Source organism: Mustela nivalis (assembly GCF_964662115.1).
Source record: "Mustela nivalis genome assembly, chromosome: 3".
Lineage (NCBI taxonomy): Eukaryota > Metazoa > Chordata > Mammalia > Carnivora > Mustelidae > Mustela > Mustela nivalis.
The window spans coordinates 33,628,994-33,650,070 of record NC_139022.1 but is presented as its reverse complement, the minus strand read 5'-3'; the positions used below and the strand labels follow the sequence as shown (position 1 = coordinate 33,650,070).

At 38.5% G+C, this 21,077-nt stretch overlaps 1 protein-coding gene across 3 annotated transcripts in view; it reads right to left on the bottom strand.

Annotated features, from left to right (window-relative positions):
- The window catches only part of YTHDC2 (YTH N6-methyladenosine RNA binding protein C2), a 76,425-nt gene that overhangs the window by 38,857 nt on the left and 16,491 nt on the right, over positions 1-21,077 (bottom strand). For all 3 annotated transcript variants that reach the window (XR_014309755.1, XM_082723511.1, XM_082723512.1), the window contains exons 5-12: positions 17,817-17,983; positions 16,746-16,848; positions 15,352-15,508; positions 12,265-12,372; positions 10,762-10,910; positions 9,032-9,167; positions 1,488-1,614; positions 1,167-1,232 (exon numbers count right to left, since the gene is read on the bottom strand). Coding sequence is in view for 2 of the 3 variants with exons in the window: in XM_082723511.1 (XP_082579637.1) it covers positions 1,167-1,232; positions 1,488-1,614; positions 9,032-9,167; positions 10,762-10,910; positions 12,265-12,372; positions 15,352-15,508; positions 16,746-16,848; positions 17,817-17,983 (1,013 nt within the window). In the remaining variant the exon portion in view is untranslated. The remainder of the gene's footprint in view (positions 1-1,166; positions 1,233-1,487; positions 1,615-9,031; positions 9,168-10,761; positions 10,911-12,264; positions 12,373-15,351; positions 15,509-16,745; positions 16,849-17,816; positions 17,984-21,077) is intronic.

The window sequence follows — 21,077 nt, the reverse complement described above, 5'->3', positions numbered from 1 at the left end:
GAATAAAGATTTGTGTTCTGTTCCTGTTTTATAACACATTGTTTCTGTTTTATGAGTATTTTCTATTAGCTTTTGAAGTTTTCTTCTGATTACTGATGCGCAGCCCATCAAAGTTCCAGGGTTTTTTGTTGCTATTGTTGTTTGATCATGGGTACTTTTCCCCTCAAACTTGCTTGGCAGTTTGTTAATCTTCAAAGAGAATGCACAAAAAACGTCCATGTGCACAGGCAGCGACTGTTGAGCTATTTGGCTTAAAGATGGTCATTTCAATGAAAAGAATACCAAACCTTCCATAATTCTAATTCTTTTCTGTCAGCTTGGTCTGTTTTCCCAGGAAAGAATTCTCCCATTTTCTGCTGAAGAATGTAAGCTTCTAACAGGAAACGGCGGCAGGGACAGCAGTGGAAGGGAGTGGATGGAATCTCAACCTTCAGTCTGTCGGGGGACCTTCCTCTTTGATACCTCATTCCCACTCTCCCTCTGTGCTTGATGGGCCCCAAGTCCAAAGCTTCATGTGGCTTAATTTTTTAAAAAACTTCCCACTTCCTGACAAGGTAGGGAAGGGAGATCTCAGCTAATGGCAGGAGAGGTGGAAATCTGGAATTCTGAATGTTCCTCGGAAAGAATTTCAATCAATTCTGGGTGGGATTTTTGAACCTCTAAGAAGCTAAAATGAGCTGGTTTCTCCCTGGTACTTCCCTTCCCTGCACTGAGCTTTCCATTTTCTCAACTCTGCTAAGTCAAACACCACTGATCCATTAGCCTTCTATTACCCAAAAGTTTACTCCTATCTTCCACCAGTTGCTATGTCCTCTTCCAATCTCTTCGACTTTGTTAACTTACACATTTTATAATCCTTCCTTACCATTTCAATGAGGTTCTAGGAAAATGCAAAGATAAATTACATGTGTTGTATCTACTAGGTTTAACTGAAAATCCCCCTTCTGCTTTGCAAAATGAAATAAAATAAATAACACTGGATCTTACTGGCACCCTATCAAAAACAAAAAATAACAATCACACAAAAGTTCCTTAGAATTCAAAAAAGAAAAAAGAAAATCTCTGCAAAAGAGACTATAGCCTACCTTGTCATATGCTGTCATTTACATGGTTAAGCCTTTAAAAAAGACAGGTTAGGGTTAATTAAACACAGTATAAAGTTTTACCTGTATGATTCTAGAAGATCCACTATTTCAGTCTGTCCAAAGTGTTTGGCCCAATCTAAAGCCATCCTGCCAAAATTCAAAGAGATCAAATTTTAAATAAATAAGTAAATAAAATAAAAAATTCTTAAAAAAGAGATCAAATTTAGACAGAGAAATAATGTTCTCAAATGTATAAAACGAGTCAAAGGATTCATTCACCATTAGAGATGGACCAACAATTATTACACAATAGCTTTTAGTACAAAGACAAACACAAGAAATCAAAACCGGTATGTGGAGCTGTACAGAGACACAGCAAGAAGGGATGTGGTTTATACTTACCAGCCATTCGATGCTTTACTGTGAATGTTGGCTCCCATGCTAATTAACTGCTCTACTTGACTTGAAAAACCTCGCCCTGCAGCAACCATGAGGGCTGTTGCACTGGTTTCGCTATGCCTGTAATCAACTAAAGCAAGGAAAAGACAAATGCAGGTTATATTTCCAAACTTTTCGATCATTTTCATCCCTTTTTAACTTAAATGAAAGAAATGAGTGTCAGGACAATCAACCTGGGACTGGCTCCTTCATCCAACAACACTGTAACAGTATTACATTACCCTGGACGCAGATCTATTATTAACGCACCCTTAGTCTAAACAGGATGGAAGAGGGATGACCATTTGGAAGGTAGGAGAACAAGAGATAGTCGTTCAGCTGTCTCAAGCTCACCAGGGTAATGAGAACAAAAGAGGAAGGCTAGTAACTTGCAGAACCCTTAAATAATCTTCCTAGCCCAGATATTGTCTTGATCAAATGACAAGACATAATTAAAGAATTAAAAGTTAAGGTTCATCAGTAACTGGAAAAGAATGCTTAAGACTGCAAATGCAAAATCCAAGACCATTTTTTGTTGTTCTTGTTTTGCTTTTATGCCATCATTCCAGACTGTTACTTTCTGAGATGCTTAATGGAAATAACATTGGCAGAAAGTTTACTTCCCATAAAAGCCCTCCATGAGAAAAATAATTAAAGTTCTACTGAATTTAATTTCCTTCCTAGAATATATTTCTCAAGAAATGCAATCTATTATAATCACTTAGCACTGGTCTGCTTAAATTACAAAATTGGTGATTTTAAAAAGAAATCATCACTGGAAAAAAAAACTCTGCAGTAAAATTTAAAATAATCGCAAATGGGCAATTTTAATTTTCCATAAATACCCAATCATCCTCAGTGTTTAATAATACTCTAAAACTTGGTAACCATTATTAATATAAGTCAGTGGTTTTTCAAGTGGAGAGGACTTACAAGAGAATTACCTAAGGTTCCTTACTTCTGAAACCAAAGACGGCCAGGACTGACTCCTAGATTCAGAGTCAGTAGGTGCAGGATGGCCAGGAACATGTAGTTTTAAAATGGACTGAAAAGATTATGATCTGTACTCACTATATGAGAATTACTGCTTCAGCTGAATATTCGTTTGATAGCCTTGGAGAAAAGAACCAAAATGTGTGTATTTTGAGCAGCAGGGTGTGACTAAGTGTGGGTGTTTTAAAACATCCAACAATTCTTTAGTACTCCTCCCTTCCAGAGGTAGAGTCTAAGTTCCCTTCTTGAGTACGAGCTAAACCAAATGATTCACTCTAAAAGGTACGTATGGCTTCCTGCTTGCTTTCTCTCCTTCTTTTGACTCACTCACTAAGAAAGAAGCCAGCTGCCACATCCAGGGAAGATTAAGACAGCCAGCCCTATGAAGGGGTCTGGATGGCAAGACCTGAGGCCTTCTGCCAAAAGAGGAGACGAGACGACCTGAGGCCTCTTGCCAATAGCCACGTGAGTGAGCCTCTCGAAAGCAGACCCTGCAGTTCCCGTGAACCTTCAGACGACCAAAGCCTCAGACAAGAGCTCCACTACTACTTTATCAGTCACTAGAAGCCAGAACCGGTCTCAGATTCTTGAGTCTCAGGAACAATGTGAGACAACAAATGACTGAGGTGCTAAGGCTGGGAATCATTCGTCATGCAACAACAGAGGACTAGCATAGTAAGCATGACAGAGAATGCCTGTCTCACTAATTACTAGCTACTTCCACAGGATTCCACAGAGAAACTGATGGCATTAAAAAGAAACCTTCAAAGTAGGAGGTTTCCTGGATTACATGAAGCATTTTCAACTCTGGTGCTAATTAAGGGTTGAGATTTTAGAAGAGAAATAAAAAGATGGGAAGTCAGTAACTGTTCAAAGAGCTACCACAGCATTTTGTTCACTTCACACAGCTTCAGACATTAGAATCTTGCACTCTAGGGATGCCTGGGTGGCTCAGTGGGTTAAGCATCTGCCATCGGCTCAGGTCATGATCCCAGGGGTCCTGGGATCAAGTCCCACACTGGGCTCCTTGCTCAGCAGGGAACCCACTTGTGCTCTCCATCTCTCTCTTTCTCCCTGACAAATAAATAAATAAATAAAACCTTAAAAAAAAAAAATACTGCACTCTAGAAAACGTCCAGTGAGAGAGGCCTGAGTGGCTCAGTCGGTTAAGCGTCTGCCTTCAGCTCAGGTCATGATCCCTGGGTCCTGGGATGGAGCCCCACATCAGGCTCCCTGCTCAGTGAGGAGTCTGCTTCTCCCTCTGCCTGCTGCCTCCTCTGCTTGTCCTCTCTCTCTATTTCTCTCTCTGACAAATAAAAAAATAAAATCCAAAAAAGGAAGGAAGGAAGGCAAGAGGGAAGGAAGGAAGAAAGGATAAAAAAAATGTCCAGTGAAACACTTATAAAAGATGAGTGGCCCAGAGACACCTAGCTGGCTCAGTCAGTAAAGCATGTGACTCTGACCTCGCGGTTGTAAGTTCGAGCCTCTGCCTTCAGCTTGGGTCATGATCTCAGGGTCCTGGGATCGAGCCCTGCATCAGGCTCTCTGCTCAGTGGGGAGCCTGCTTCCTCCTCTCTCTCTCTGCCTGCCTCTCTGCCTACTTGTGATCTCTGTCAAATAAATAAATAAAATCTCAAAAAAAATAATAATAATTACTTTAAAACAAATCTTTAAAAGAGAAAAAAGAGATGAGGAACCTGGATTCATAGGATGTGACATCAAAGTAATAGCCTAGTACACACTAGAGAAATATCTAGGAAGAAGGTCAAGAATAGGGTGCCTGGGTGGCTCAGTTGGTTGGGAAACTGCCTTCTTCTCAGGTCATAATCCTGGAGTCCCAGGATGGAGTCCCATATCAGACTCCTCCCTGTAGCCCCTCCCCCTTCTCATGCTCTCTCTCTCTCATTCTCTTTTACAAAAAAAAAAAAGGTCAAGAATAATGCTTCATAAATATACAAATATTTTAAAGCAACATGCCTCAGAGCTCAAATTTTCTTAACTTTCAATTAAGATGGCTAAGCTTTTTTCTGTGGGGGAAAAAAAAAGACTGCCAGAGAACTGGAGATGAACAAATATCAACGTTTCCAAATACAAAAAATTTCAAAATACAGATAGATTATTTAATAACCAATAAGCTAGAAAAAAATAGAGCAATAGAAACCAAAATAAATTTACAAAGAATAAGAAAGACCATGGGGCGCCTGGGTGGCTCAGTCGGTTAGGCATCTGCCTTCAGCGCAGGTCATGATCATGATCCCAGGCTCCTGGGATCAAATCCTGCATCGGGCTCCCTGCTCAGTGGGGAGTCTGCTTCTCCCTCTGCCTGCTGTTCTGCCTTTATGTGCTCTCACTCTCTCTCTGTCAAATAAATGAACAAGCAAGTTTAAAAAAAAAAAAAAACAACAACAAAAACAAGAAAGGCCAAAAGATCTTCCTTTCCTTCTTAAGAAGTTTGCTAGATTAGTAGATGAATGGAATTATAACCACTTGAACAACCACACCCAAATGTTGACCTAAAGCATACACAGCACTTGGTCAGTGACCCAGGCCTCTTGAGTTCATAACCTGAGAAAGTTTATTAATATATTAGGTAACAATTAGACTGGGGGGGGGGGGAGTTGTGAAACAAAAGCAATGGGCCGTTTAATTATGAGATTTAAACAGAACAAACAGAAAGTCTTTTTTTTTTTTTAAAGATTTTATTTATTTACTTGACAGATAGGTAGAACACAAGTAGGCAGAGAGGCAGGCGGAGGGAGAGGGAGAAACAGGTTCTCCACTGAGCAGGGAACCTGATGTGGGGCTCGATCCCAGAACCTTGGGATCATGATCCGAGCTGAAGGTAGCCGCTTAACGGACTGAGCCACCCAGGCGCCCCAAACAGAAAGTCTTAAACTAAAAAAAAAAATATATCAGAACAACAAGTAAATGATGGGAGGGATTCATTTATTAAAATCAGTTATTAAACAAACAAAAAAAAAAGAACTAGAAGTTTCAAAGGCAGTATGAATCAGTAAGACAATGTGGATGGCAAAGAGCTATCCTGACCACAGGCTGAATTACTGTAAGTAAAAAGTAGAGGTTTTTAGGCTGATTGACCTACTCAACTTGAAGGTAGTCATTAAGATTAACACTCAGGAAAGGACAGCATGCTTTTTAAAAAAGGACAAACTCCACATAACCTAGGCAGACAAAACCGCCTCTTCTTTAGAAGACTAAACCGCATCTCACATTAAAGACAAACAGACGAAGTCAGGTCTGGTCAGCCCAGAAAATGAGAAAGCTGGAAGAATAACTATCTTCATACCTGAAGGTCTGTCAGGCATAAGCAGATACTAAATCTCGTCAATATCACCCCAAAGGCAGAAGAGGGTAGAAGCTATATAGGTAGATTTCACTTTACTCCTCAGAACATATAAAAAAATTAGCGGTTAAAAGACACCAAATTTGAAAAAAGTGTCCCAAAGGAAGGTAGTGAGCTTCCTATCACTAAACATATTCAAACAGATGAATGAATCATTTGATAGGATCCTTAGAAGTTGTATCATTTTTCAATAAATATTTATTGGGCACTTGCTACAAAACCTCTGGGGTTAAGAGATGAGTAAAACAAATGAGGTTTCCCCCTCATGTCGTTTACATTCTAGTAGATGAGAAAGAGTAAGAAGTAAGAAAAATTAAAAATATACACTGTCAGGTAATGAAAGTACAACAGTGAATAATACAGCGGGGTACAGAGAAAGAGTGAGAGAAGGGCCCAATTTCAGTAAAATGACCCCAAAGAGGCCTTGCTGAGAAGGCAAGACCCAAGCAGACACCTACATGAAGTAGACATTGGGCTGTAAGATCATCTGTGGGGACGGCACTCCACGCACAAGAAACAACCAAAGCAAAGGCCCCCAGGTCAGAATGTGCTGATACGTGAAGAAGAGCTAGGAGGTAATAGTGGCAAAAGGTCCACAGTCGTAGAAAACGAGGTCCAAAAGGCAGTTAGAGAGACCCAGTCAGGGAAAGAGCTCTGATTTTTACTCAATGTGTAACTGAAAGCCACGGGAGAGTGGAAAGAAGGGAAGTAGCATGATGCCAGTTTTTTTGAAAGGATAACTCTGACTGTTTTCTGGAGAACAGACCAGAATGACTTAAGAATAAAAGCAGTTCACAGGCTTCAGTAATCGTCCCGGGAGGGAAATGTTGGCTTGGACTAGAATGGCAGCAGGAGGAGGAGCAAAATGGGGTCAGATTCAGGACTTAATTAGAAGGTAAAACCATCAGGACTTGCAAATGAATATGTGGAATATGAAAACAAAGTCAAGAACCGCTTTATGGGGCACCTGAATGGCTCAGTTGGTTAAGCATCTGCCTTCAGCTCAGGTCATGATGCCAGGGTCCTGAAGACGGAGCCCCACATAAGGCTCCCGGCTCGGTGGGGAGTCTGTTTTTCTTTCCCTCTCCTTTTGCCCCTTCCCAACCATGCACAGCACACAAGCTCTCTCTCTCAAATTAAATAAATAAAATCTTTTTTTTTTTAATGACTTACTTCATGTTTTGTTGCCTCAGCAACCAGGTGAAAATTCAGTTTCAAAAAGTCTGGGATGGGGACGCCTGGGTGGCTCAGTTGGTTAAGCAGCTGCCTTTGGCTCAGGTCATGATCCCAGCGTCCTGGGATCGAGTCCCACATCGGGCTCTTTGCTTGGCAGGGAGCCTGCTTCTCCCTCTGCCTCTGTCTGCCATTCTGTCTGCCTGTGCTCGCTCTCTCCCCCTCTCTCTCTCTGATAAATAAATAAAATCTTAAAAAAAAAAAAAAAAAGTCTGGGATGGCCAGGCACATGAATTTTTAAAGAAGTCTACAACCGATTATGATCACTTAAGAAACACTAAGGAGGGACGCCTGGGTGGCTCAGTTGGTTAAGCATCTGCCTTCGGCTGGGGTCATGATCCCAGCGTCCTGGGATCGAGTCCCACATCGGGCTCCTTGCTCAGCAGGGAGCCTGCTTCTCCCTCTGCCTCTGCCTGCCATTCTGTCTGCCTGTGCTCGCTCTCTCCCCCTCTCTCTCTCTGATAAATAAATAAAATCTTTAAAAAAAAAAAAAAAAAAAAAAAAAAGAAACACTAAGGAAAAGGCAGGTCAGGAGTGAAGTGAGAAGGGAACCAAAAGTTTTCTGGGGCATATCTAGTTTTATTCACCTAACAGACTCCCAAGGGGAGATGTGAAGTGATAAGGTGTACGCAGGTCAGGGGGAGATCAGGACTGGAACAGTAAAATTAGGAGTCATCTTAAATAAATATTTAAAACTACGACTAGATGAGATCCACATAAGATGTAAGTATAAATAGAAGCAACACCAAAGGACTGAGGCCTGGGCCATTTCATATTTAGAAGTCAAGAAAAAGAGGGAAATTCTGCCAAAGAAACCAAGAAGTTCCAGCAAGGGAGACAAGAGAGAAGAAAATAAACCAAGCATGGAATATTAAGGTTAACTGAAGAAAATGTTTCAAGAAAGATGTGATCAATAATAATTATAATAAAAATAATGTTGAGAAGTTTAAGTGAGGGGACATCTAAATCCTTTTCAGTACTGACCTTCTATGGTCTTTTATTCTGTCTTTTGCCTAGAAGCCTTCAGGGCTCTGAAACTGACCTCTCGTTACCAACATCCACCATAATCAACTAATAAAATCAGGATAGGTCATTAGTGAAAACACATCATACGACAAAAAGCATATGCATATGAATTTGCACTTGAGCTTATATAATTAAAGGTAGGCTGAAATTCTCCATTTACTAAACACAAAATCAAAACAAAGTTATTAACCTTTCTTTTCCTTCCTTTTTTGAAATTGTAAATTACTTAAAAAATCCAAGATATTCCCGTGGGAGGGAAGGGGTGTATATTTATATGCACAACACATATACACAAAAATACTGCTGCACATAAATCATATATTCACAGACCCCATATAACCCTTCTGGAGACAACTGGATTAAGAATCCCAAGATTTGGGGCACCTGGGTGGCTCAGTGGATTAAAGCCTCTGCCTTCAGCTCAGGTCATGATCCCAGGGTCCTGGGATCAAGCCCCACATCGGGCTCTCTGCTCAGCAGGGAGCCTGCTTCCTCCTCTCTCTCTGCCTGCCTCTCTGCCTACTTGTGATCTTTGTCTGCCAAATAAATAAATAAATAAAATCTTTAAAAAAAAAATCCCAATATTTAGGGGCATATGACTGACTCAGTTGGTAGACCATGGGACTCTTGATCTCAGGGTCATGAGTTCAAGTCCCACATTGGGTATAGAACTTACTTTAAAAAAAAAGAATCCCTGATTTGACACAACAAATATTTATTTATCCTACTATGCTAATAAGATCCTGATTTGTCCATGTGAATAAGTACTCCCAAAGACCAAATTATTGGTTATGAACAAAAAAATGTAGTACATACACTTCGAATTAAATTACACTTCCACTATAAATAACCATAAAAGTGATAAAAATATGTTTTAAGAAATAACACGTACCACTAACATTTTCAGTTAAAATAAGGTGAAAGACCTGAGCGAAGGCATCGACATCTTTATGCAGCCATATGTCAGAGAGACAAGCATCCATTTCCTTTATTAACCATGGTTCAAGGCAATTCACATCTTTTTCTGTCTTTAAAAAAAAAAAAAAAAAAAAGCAAAGATTATAAATTACCTAACAGCTTAACCTTTATGTGCAAAGTATGTGAGATGACCACAGTGGCCACAAGTACTACTAACCACATATTACAGCGTCAGCTTTACCATAAAAGTTTCTCATCTCAACACAAACATTCCACTTATAACACGGTTATTTTGTTCTAACATTTACCTTTTATCTGAGAATGGGTTTGTAAACAAAGGAGTATGATTCAGTCAAAATATTATCTAAATGTGCTTCTGGCAGAACGCTGTGAAACATACCTACCCCAGTGGTTCTCTCTCCCAGCTGCACACCAGAGGGACCACCCCTTGTGTTTTTCAACACTGATGTCAGGTCCCACCCCACGGCCAGTTCGTTAGAACCTCTGCTGATGCAGGCCACATTCTACAGGGCTTTATAAGTTCCTGAGGTGATGATTGTGCACAGCCAGGCTTAAGAAACACGAATCTATTGGTCCAAATGCCACTCACTGAGACAGAAGGATGTTCCCCATACTACATAACAACTTTTAAACATTCTGCACAAGCATTTTTAGGAACATGTAGAGTTCATTTGGACGCATTAGAACTTAAAACATATCTGTTTAGGGGCCTGCATGTGTACCTTCTCATGCTCAAAACAATTAAACATTCTCTAAAAAGTCCACGGGCCCAGCAACAGTTTGCATCACACTCATCACCAATGCCTTTTAAAGAATTCTAAGCCAAAATGAAAGACCCAAAGGTGCCTAGGAAACCAGCTAGTTCCAGTTTTCAAACAGATTCCATGAAACCCAAGGTAGCAGAGGCCCCACGGACGGATGGGGGTGGACACTGAGGGTGAGCACGCACAGCTTCCATGAAATATTTCATGTGTAAAAGATTCTGTAGGAAAAAAAAAAAAAAAAAACAGAAAAAAGAAAAGGAGCAGAGAAGAGACTGAGGTCTGTAGTGTGTCACTGATTTTACAAAGTCACACAGCGGGTTGGTGGATTATGTGCTCTAGTATCAACAGTCCTTCCTCAACTTTCTCTTAACTGAGCCTATCAGCCATTGTTTAGCTCACAGGTTCTTAAACTTTTGAGATGACAAAATATCAGACAATGATAATGTATTACGCATAATATCTATAACTATTTTCCTCAAAAAATTTATTTTATTGAAATAATTTAAACTGAAAATAAAACAATAAAAGATGCTGCATTGATTGCCCCAAAAAAGTACATTAGAAAGTTGTTCTGAGGGCACCTGGGTGGCTCAGTTGATTGAGTGACTGCCTTCAACTCAGGTCATGATCCTGGAGTCCTGGGAACGAGTCCTGTATTGGGCTCACTGCTCAGCGGGAAGCCTGCTTCTCCCTCTGACCTTCCCACCCTCACGCTCTCTCTCTCTCTCTATCATTCTGTCCCTCTCAAATAAAATAAAATCTTAAAAAAAAAAGTTGTTCTGAAAAATATGTTGTAGCCTAAGATAAACTAAGAGAATCACACAGTAGTAATCCAGTAACAATTATAATCTCGTAAGATGTTAATTTAAACTGTATGATTTTCACTCAAAATATCAATGTGAAACCAATGAGGTCTTACCAACTGGCTGAAGACAGCATCACCACCGTCATCCAATAAATCATACTCTTCAGTCACACTGGGAACAGTTCTCTGCCTCTGAGACTCAGGCTTGAAAGTATTCTCTTGAGCCGAATACCATTCTGTAAGGGTGGTTTGCTGTTTCTCTTCTAAATTAATAACAAAAGAAAGAGTAAGCAGATAAAAGTTTCAACTGGGGGAATATATGCCTTTGTTTAAAAAAATTAACTGAATTTGAAAAATACTTAAACATTGGCCTAATTTTGAAGTTACTTTTTCAAAATACATTAACAAGAAACGTTCAGTAAAATTTGTCACACTGTTCCTTAAGGACATATGAAACTGCTTCAAAACATCTAGTTCACGTTATTAGTGAGAAGTTTACTCCTAAGTGAGTCCAAATTCAAATAACAGTATTTAGCCATACACTAAATACTGCTTAAATCAGCGACTAACATTCATAGAGCACTTTGTGAAAACCAGTTTACTGAACTTCTACACCATGCCAGTTGCTTGAGATAATAGTTATACACCGTCTTCACCTTCAAAAATTTATAGAACTACTAGTTTCACGATCTGCATATTACTACTTCAGCACTGCTCTGTGAAACAGGCACAGCAAACTGCTTTTCTTCAAGTGGAGAATCCAAAGAACTTAAGATATCTGGCCAAGGTCATACAGACTACAAACAAAAGAATCAAAGCTTGAAGCCAAATCTTCTATCATGATTAATGTAATTACAAGTCAGCAAAAAAGGAATCTCACCCTAACTCAAAAGCTGAGAGACACTGTTAAGTCATGAGAAAAGATGTAGTAATGGACAAATAAAGCTAAATTTTAAGTTCAGATGCAACTCATAACAAAATCGAGGGGCGCCTGGGTAGCTCAGTTGGTTAAGCGTCTGACTCTCAATGTCCACTCAGGTCATGATCTCAGGGTTGTGAGATCAAGCTGAGCATGGAGCCTGCTTGGGATTCTCTCTCCCCCTCTTCCTCTGCCCCTCCACAGCCTCCGCCCCCTCACTAAGGATCACTCTCTCAGAAAAAAAAAAAAAAAAGAAATCAAGATTTGAAGCCTTGACATTTGTATCAAAGATGAGACTGTCATTACTCACATGCTACCCTTTTCCATCCTTCCCGCCCACTCCCCACTCCCATCCCATGAGCTCTGCTATGGCATACTGCACTCTTACCCCCCTACCCCGTGGCCCATCACAGATGGGGCAGCACCTACCCCTCTGCCTCCTTACAACACTGGTTGCATCTCTGAATACAGACACGCTCCTCCTCAACCCTGGCATCCACTGTCAATTCCTCTCCACAGATCACAATTTATGGGCATAAACCACAATGTAGTAAGTACACTTGCGACAGAATTCTAATATACTATTATATGATTATATACAAAGGAAAAACACTTTCAAGTGTCCTTGCACCTCCACAGTCGAAGACTCTAAAAATTGTATCAATAGTACTTTAGTATTTGTTTGATAAAAAGCTTACCTCGTTGTTTTTCCTTTTTGTACTTTAACATTTCTTTGTTTGTGTATCCAGTAGTTCTTAAGATGTCTTCCAGAAACATTTCTTTCACTTCAAATGGTCTTCCCTGTACTAAACGACAGGAATACTTTAAAGAGTCCATTTGCATCTTAGAGATAATGCACACAAAAACATGAAAATCCTGAGTTAATGAACCTGAGTATAAAATCCAAAAGCAATTCCACAGGGCAAGTGATCCTCATGATATTGTCCTTTAAACCTAATTCTGATTTTTATGTTCCAAAACTACTCATTCATTCATTTCTTCCAGGGCGTATGTGTCTGCCATCATGCTAGGCACCAGGAATACAAATCATAAGAAGGACAGCTGCCTCCGAATCTCCTAAAGCTTACATGCTAGCAAAGGAGACAAACATCAATCCAAAAATCCAGAATACAAATGTAAAAACAGAGTTGTAATAAGTCCTCTCAGAGAAAAGGACAAGATACCATGACATAAAGGGGGGTCTGAAGGAATTTAGAAAATCATCCTCTTAGAGAAGATGAGGACCAAAAGAAAGGGTAAACAAAATACTGAACTAACAGGAGAGGAGTGTACAATGAGAAGAACAAAAGTACATGAGAACATCCTATGTTGAGAAAGAAACTAAACAGCCAAGCTGGTTGGAACATGGCGAGAACAGGGAGTAAAGAAGGGACTGCAATTTTAGATGAGGCAGGAGGAACAGGTAAGTTTGGTTTTTTTGGTTTTTTTAAGTATTTTATTTATTTATTTGACAGAGAGAGAGAGATCACAAGTAGGCAGAGAGGCAGGCAGAGAGAGGGGGGAAGCTGGTTCCCCGCCAAGCAGAGAGCCTGATGTGGGGCTCGATCCCAGGACCCTGAGACCATGACCTGAGCTGAAGGCAGAGGCTTATTAACTCACTGAGCCACCCAGGTAAGTTTTATTAAGGATTTAGGTCTTCATCCTGAGGTAAAAGTTATCCAAAGTCTTCAGATCAAGAAAGTGTTCAACATTCTCAGAATTCCATGTCAGAAAAGACCACTCTAGCTGCAATGGAGAGTAGAGATTTAAAAGAGAGCAGAAGGGATGGAACAGACTGGGTTATCATTCCGATAATTCACATGAAAGAGAACAACATTTGAATGAAACTGGTGCTGATAAAAATGAACATGAGACAGACTCTAGAGATAGTCAGGAAGTAAAATCCATGAACTCAACACTAAATTGGATGTGAGGGAACAATACAAAGCGTCAACCATGTTTCTTCGATGTCTGGCTCACAAAACTGGGTAGATAAGGTCATTCTCTGAGGTAACAAGAAAAGCTGAAAGCAACAGTTTGGCCAGTCAGAGTTGGAGTTTGGTTTCAAATGTGTCAAACATGAGATGCCAAAATGAGCTTTCAGTTAGCAGACACACACATTTTATGTGTCTCATCATCTAAGAATATTACGAGAAGAAAGACAGGTTTGTGACTTAGGTGACTAGGTTGATGGTATGATTTACTAAAAGGGGCAACACATGAGAAGTAGATTTTGTAGAACAGATTAAATATTTAGCTTGGAACTTATTAAAAAATGGTCTGCTTATAAGACATCTAAGCCCAAAGCTCTGGAGAACAACTTCAATTGGAAATGAGGATTTAGGAGTCATGAGTTTGAAGAAGAAAATAGAAGCCAAGGGCATGAATGAGAGCTTCCAGGGAAACCACTGGTGTGTCTCCAGTACCTAGGAGTACAGAGCAGGAAAAAAGAGGAAAAACAAAATAAAGAAAAGAAGGGAAGGTGAGTAAGGAAGAGAAAAAAAGTGGGTCAAGGGAAGAATGCCAATAAAATACCAACAAACAACCACACAAAAGAGACCATGAAAGTATGGACCCTAATGCAGAATGCAAGAATTAGGAGGCAGTACTGTCAAGTAAATTATGGAATGAGAGCATTTCACACACAATAAAGGAGGAAGCCAACCATGAGAAATACACAAAACTCAAGATCTTTGTGTAAAACTGAAATAGTAGGCTTGGCAATTAAGTCAGTATCAAACAACACCTGTAATAATACAAAAGAACAGTCTCATGCACTACAGAAATACATATAAATCATTTCAGCTCTTCTGAAAAAGTACAGTGGCAAATTCTGTGAAAATTAAAAACAGATACACTCTTTTTACCCAACACTGTTACTTTCAGGAATCTCTCCCTAGGATTAAGAGCACCAGTATATAAGGATATACACAGAAGGATGTTTATTACAACACTGTTTATGGTCAGGGGAAGAGTTAGGACCAATCAGTGTCTGAAAATAAATGGTTAAATAAATCATGGTACATTCGTATTATGAAATATTAAAGCAGCTGCTTCAAATAATGAACTACATCTGCAACTATGACACTGGAGGGCTTTTCAGGATGTAACGTGATATGAATAAAGCAAATTGCAAAATAATGTAGAAGGCATGTGCTCATTTCGCTAAAACCAGTTTAGACACATGTACATGGATGTGTCTGATGTTATGAGCATGGGGAGCATAAGAAAGGACATACACGAGGCTTTAACCTCAAGTAATATCAGCAAAGTAGGCCATAAACTGGAAAGAGGATGGGGCAATTTTGAACCTCTCTCTTATATTTGTACTATATCACTGAGGTAAAGACACATAACTTATTCAATTTTTAAGGAAGAATTTAATAATTTGTTTTTTAAAAGATTGGTGTCAAAACCAGTTTGGATTAAAGGACAGGACAAAAGTGAAAAGGCAGCCTATGTTGAAGTACATAGGAAGTAAACATGGGAGCGCAGACTACTCTTTCAAGGAGTCTAGCAACAAAGGGGAAACGAGGACAGAATTAAAGGAGGATAAAGGACCAAAATAAAGCACATGTCCTTTTAAGACTAGAGAAGTGCCCTCACAACAGTCCCACAGAGTCTAGACAAAAATCTAGAGAGATTTTTGAGGCATACCTCATAGAAAACAGAAATGGATGCTCCTACCTCAGGCCATTTCCCAGCTCCTATTACAGTAAATATAATCAGGCCAAAAAAATATACTTTCATGAAAATCCTAGAAGAAATCTGATCGTTTAACTTACTATGTATCACTGGACAACTTCCAAAATATCTTATAAAAAGATTTACATCCAAGGCGGCACTAGAAAGAATAAGTTTCAAAGTTGGGTGCTTTTGCAACAGATCTCTTAACTTTGTAAGTAAAAAATCACTAAATCGATCTCTTTCATGTACTTCATCCTGCAATATACAAAACCATGGAATAGTTAAAACATTATGGATGACAAAGACTTTAAAAGTACAGAACCACAGGTTTTATAATAATTCAAATTTAATGTGAATAAATCCAATCAGTACTCATGAAAATTTTGTTTTATGGATAATGCAGAAATAATCAGACATCAACAACCACCATGGGTAACAAAGCACCACCTCCCAGAGGATATAAAGGACAAACTACAACAAATTCTGAAGTACTGGAGCCTACCGTATTTTTAATACATAGAAAATGTATTTAAATATGCTTCTAGGCACGCCCAGTGGCTCAGTCAGTTAAGCTGTTGCCTTCGGCTCATGTCATGATCCCAGGGTCCTGGGATCAAGTCCCGAATCAGGCTTCTTGCTCAGCAGGAAACCTGCTTCTCTCTCCACCTCTGCCTACAACTCTGCCTGCTTGTGCACTCTCGCTCTCGCTCTCTCTCTCTGACAAATAAATAAATAAAATCTTTTAGATAAATAAATAAATAAGCTTCCATTAGCATTGGAGCATTGGTGCACCCTTTGGTTTGAAAGCACACAACTAGTAAGTTTCCAAAAGCTGCTTACTGCAAACTTATACAACTTAATCTAATGTTTTTCTGACACAAACTGGATAAAAACTTAGAATTTTTTAATAAGGTGGTAATTCATCCACTTCATCAGTAGCTACTTAATTTAGCAGCTGAATTATGAAGTTAAATGACTCCAAAGTGTACCCCAAAGCCCCACATCGGACTCCCTGCTCGGCAAGGAGCCTGCTTCTCCCTCTCCCACTCCCCCTGCTTGTGCTCCCTCTCTTGCTGTCTCTCTGTCCAATAAATTAATAAAAACTTTAAAAAAAAAGTGTACTCCAAGACTAGGAAATACACAGTAGCTAAAATGAGGAATCAGATGACTAAGCACACAGAAAAAAGGAAACTTTCACCATTCTGGGAAATGCTAAATACATGTATCATTTTCTCATATAAAAAGCACTTTGGAAAAACTTACCTACTTATTTATTTGCCCTCATAAAACCTAAATTCTTACTGATAGTAAGAATATCTCTACTTAATACAAATATTTATGTCTAACAATTACAGGCAATAGAAAGCAACCTAATTATAACAGCTGTTTAAAAGAATTGGTTCTCATACATATCCTGTCCTAAAAATGTCATTACATATTCAACGTTCTAAGCAATCTGAGTTGTATATGACAAACTTGGCAATATTCTTACCACAATAACATGTGTCACAGTTGACAATGTACTATCTCCTGCCATCAACGTACGAAGCAATACACCATTAGTGCAAAATGTCAGAAGTGTCTTTGGAGAAACCCTTTTTAAAAAAATAAAAATAAAGCATGCAATTACAACTCCTACATGTAATGAAAGCATGATCACATTAAATGTTAGTCTCATATGCACTTTAATAAGGGTTACTTGAGGTTATTAATATAATGGCAAACTGGTATGCATGCTTTATGACCCAAGTTATGTGAAATATGTCTTTCATACTTGCTAATCTTACAAAATTTTTATTAACAGACTTTAATTAATTATTTTATTAAGGAACCATAAATAGATTTTTTTTAAAAAACCTTTAACACTTTTTGCTCAGAGGAAAAAAGTATATCATAAATGAGCAGCTTTTTGAATTACTACATCCAAACTACAGAGAGCAAAGAAACAGTACACTGATCAAGAAGGTACTACTAGTACCCCTTCTAAAAATTAATTCTGTTACTATCATTTATTGTTTACTATAAACTTCATATCAAACCTGGGCTCTAGCTGCTTTTACTGGCCTCATTTTATAGATGAGAAAACTGAGGTTCAGAGAGGTAAAATTAACTAGTATTTAATTATAAAACTATGAGACGGGATTTGGAACTATGGCCCAACTCTTTTTTAACCTATGTATTCAAAACCTTACTAAGTTCAGTCATGACCTCAATATCTTATCAAAGACTTTCTTGAAGCAAAATGATCATCTATCAATGGGATGAATGGATAAAGAAGATGTGGTGGGGCGCCTGGGTGGCTCAGTGGGTTAAAGTCTCTGCCTCTGCCTCAGGTCATGATCCCAGGGTCCTGCTCTGCTCAGCAGGGAGCCTGTGTCCCCATCTCTGTCTACTTGTGATCTCTCTCTCTCTCTGTCAAATAAATAAAAAATATCTTTAAAAATTAAAAAAAAAAAATGATCATCTAATTTTTTTAACCAACATATCCTCTGTATTTAGTGAAATATAAATATTAGTTTTTTGAAGAATGATCAAAGATAGGCTATCGGAGAACCAGCATTACCTGCTTTCTAATCGGATCTGATATCCAATTGTTTGACCAATCCTTTCTCTTCTCTCTGCAGCAACTCTTTCGGCCACAGCAATTGCGGCTAACCGTCTTGGCTGGGTACAAAATATACGGCAGGGGATACCATTTTTAAAGCAATCATCTAAAAGGAACTGAGGAATCTGAAATGAAAGTTTTAAAGTCCTATTAGATGACATGATTATACACCCAGAAAGTCCAGTGGAAAAAATACTGGAACTAAAGCAAAGTTCTGTAACATGTCCTAACATAAAATAATCTTAAAATCAACAACTTTGATTAACTTCTAACAATCGACTAGAAAATACAGTTTTAGAAGATCTTATTTACAAGAGACACTAAAATATTAAAAACAAATTTATATATAGAGCGCCTGGGTGGCTCAGTTGGTTAAGCATTCAACTTTTGACTTTGATTTTTGGCTCAGGTCATGATCTGAGGTATAAAATCCAGCATTCTTGTCGGGCTGTGCCCAGGGATAGACCCTGCGTAAGATTCTCTCTCTCTCTCCCACTGCCCCTCGCCCACCCTCTCATTCTAAAATAAAATTTTAAAAATTCATATAAAAACACTGATTCTTCTCCTACCCACTTAAGTGGGTAGGAGAAGAATCAATGAAACAAGATGGGATTGGGAGGGAGACAAACCATAAGTGACTCTTAATCTCACAAAACAAACTGAGGGTTGCTGGGGGGAGGGGGGTTGGGAGAATGGGGGTGGGGTTATGGACATTGGGGAGGGTATGTGCTTTGGTAAGTGCTGTGAAGTGTGTAAATCTGGCGATTCACAGACCTGTACCCCTGGGGATAAAAATATATGTTTATAAAAAATAAAAAAATTATTTAAAAAATTTCATATAAAAACAGTTAACTCTTACACAAAGAAGACTATAAATTACAAATAAAGAAATATGACACAATCTTGAGTGGAAATAATCAGTAATTGCAAAAATGTCAATTCTCCCCAAATTATGAGACTGACTCACGACTCTCCCCAAATTATCTATGAAATAAATGAAACAATAATCCAAATTCCATTGGAATTTTTAAATAGTGAAAAGCCTAAAGAAAACCAAAACAGCCTAATACTGGGATTGTAGGAACCTTTCTACACTCAATTCAAACAGGTCAGAAAGACAAAAAATTAAGTCTTTCCCACCCCACCACTATCAGTAGTCTCCAAAAAAGTAACTACTATTTCTTATGAATGCTTTTGGGGGGAAAGTATTCACACAATTTAAAGTATTTGTGTATATAAACAGGTTTTTATTCACATAAAGTGATTACTGTACTAAATGTTTATAATTTGCAGATTTCCCTTAACATGCAGATCTACCCACTCCACTCTAATAGCTGTATATTCCATCCTACGGATGTGCTGTAATTTAACAAGTATCATGTTAAATTATCTCCAGTTTTTTAGATTATTACTGATGCTTGTTATTTTAAAAAGTGTGCAGTGAATACCTATCTTCACAAACGTTTGCATATACATTATATATATGTGTGTCAAGTGAAAGAGTATATAAATTTAATTTGGACAGAAGCATCACCAAAGTGCCCTTCCAAAACAATTTATACTTATACCCATAAAACAGAAAATGCTGTTTTCCCAACACCTACTCAAATATTGATATCATCAACTTTTTAATTTCTGCCAATCTGATAGTTGAAAAAAAATTTTTTTTTAAGATTTTATTTATTTATTTGACAGAGAGAGATCACAAGTAGGCAGAGAGGCAGGCAGAGAGAGAGGGGGAAGCAGGCTCCCTGCTGAGCAGAGAGCCCGACGTGGGGCTTGATCCCAGAACCCTGAGATCATGACCTGAGCGGAAGGCAGAGGCTTAACCCGCTGAGCCACCCAGGCGCCCCATGATAGTTGAAAATTTTAATTGTTCTTTTGATTTCATCTCTTTAACTGTGAATGAGAGAGAACTTCATTTTATGCATGTCTTGGCCTCTAGGATCTTTTTTAATTTGACTAATTTATCCAGAAGTGTAAAGGAACCCAAATTAAGAAATATTTAAAAAGATAAGATAGTAAAGAGGAATACTATGCTACATATTGTAAAACTACAAAAAGCAAAAAGAAGGATCTTGGCACAAAAATAGATAACTAAAGATAAAACAAAAAATTCCAGGGGCGCCTGGGTGGCTCAGTGGGTTAAGGCCTCTGCCTTCGGCTCAGGTCATGATCCCAGGGTCTTGCTCTCTGCTCAGTGGGGAGCCTGCTTCCCCCTCTCTTTCTGCCTGTCTCTCTGCCTATTTGTGATCGCTGTTAAAAAATAAATAAAATCTTAAAACACACACACACACACACACAAAATTCCAGAAACGGAGCCAGGTACTATAGAAACTTAGTATTTGATCAAAAGTGGTACCCTAACTAAAAGGGGAAAGAATAATTAAGTAAAAATTACATTGGAACAACTAAATAATAACATGAGGAAAACAGTGAGATTCCTACCTGATATGATATTATAAATTCCAGATAGACTTTTTAAAACTTTAGTATAAAAATACTAGAATAAAATATTTATAGGAAAGTGTTTTTTTAATCCTGGGGTAGTAAATGCCTTTCTTAGCATGGCTCAAAGCCCTAAAAAATGACTGGCAGGTTGGACTAAGTAAAAATGTGAAACTAATACAAAGGATACCACAAGCAAAGCTAAAAACACAAACAAAAAACTGACAAAATCATTTTTAGGATCTCTTAACAGGCAACAGAGACATACCCATAATACATAAAGACATGTACCCAAAACATATAAAATATATATTAACAGTTAAAAATAAACCAAAAATAGGGCACCTGGGTGGCTTAGTAGGTTAAGCGACTGCCTTCAGCTCAGGTCATGATCCCAGAGTCCTGGGATCGAGTCCCGCATCAGGCTCCCAGCTCCATGGGGAGTCTGCTTCTCCCTCTGACCTTCTTCCCTTTCATGCTCTCTCTCACTCTCTCTTTCTCTCTCAAGTAAATAAATAAAATCTTTAAAAAAACTTCAGATATACTGAATATCTAACTTCTGCCGGCACAGTCCCATAGTCCTAATTACCACAAAACTCCCTTAAGATGGGGTTCATTTAAAAAAATACTAAATAAAATTTAAAAATAAAACCAAAATGATTAAAAATAATCCAAATTTCTAATCTGGATTAAAATTAAACCAAAATGATTAAAAATAAACCAAAATGATTAAGCCAAATGAAAAACAAGGTATAAATAAGCGAACCACAG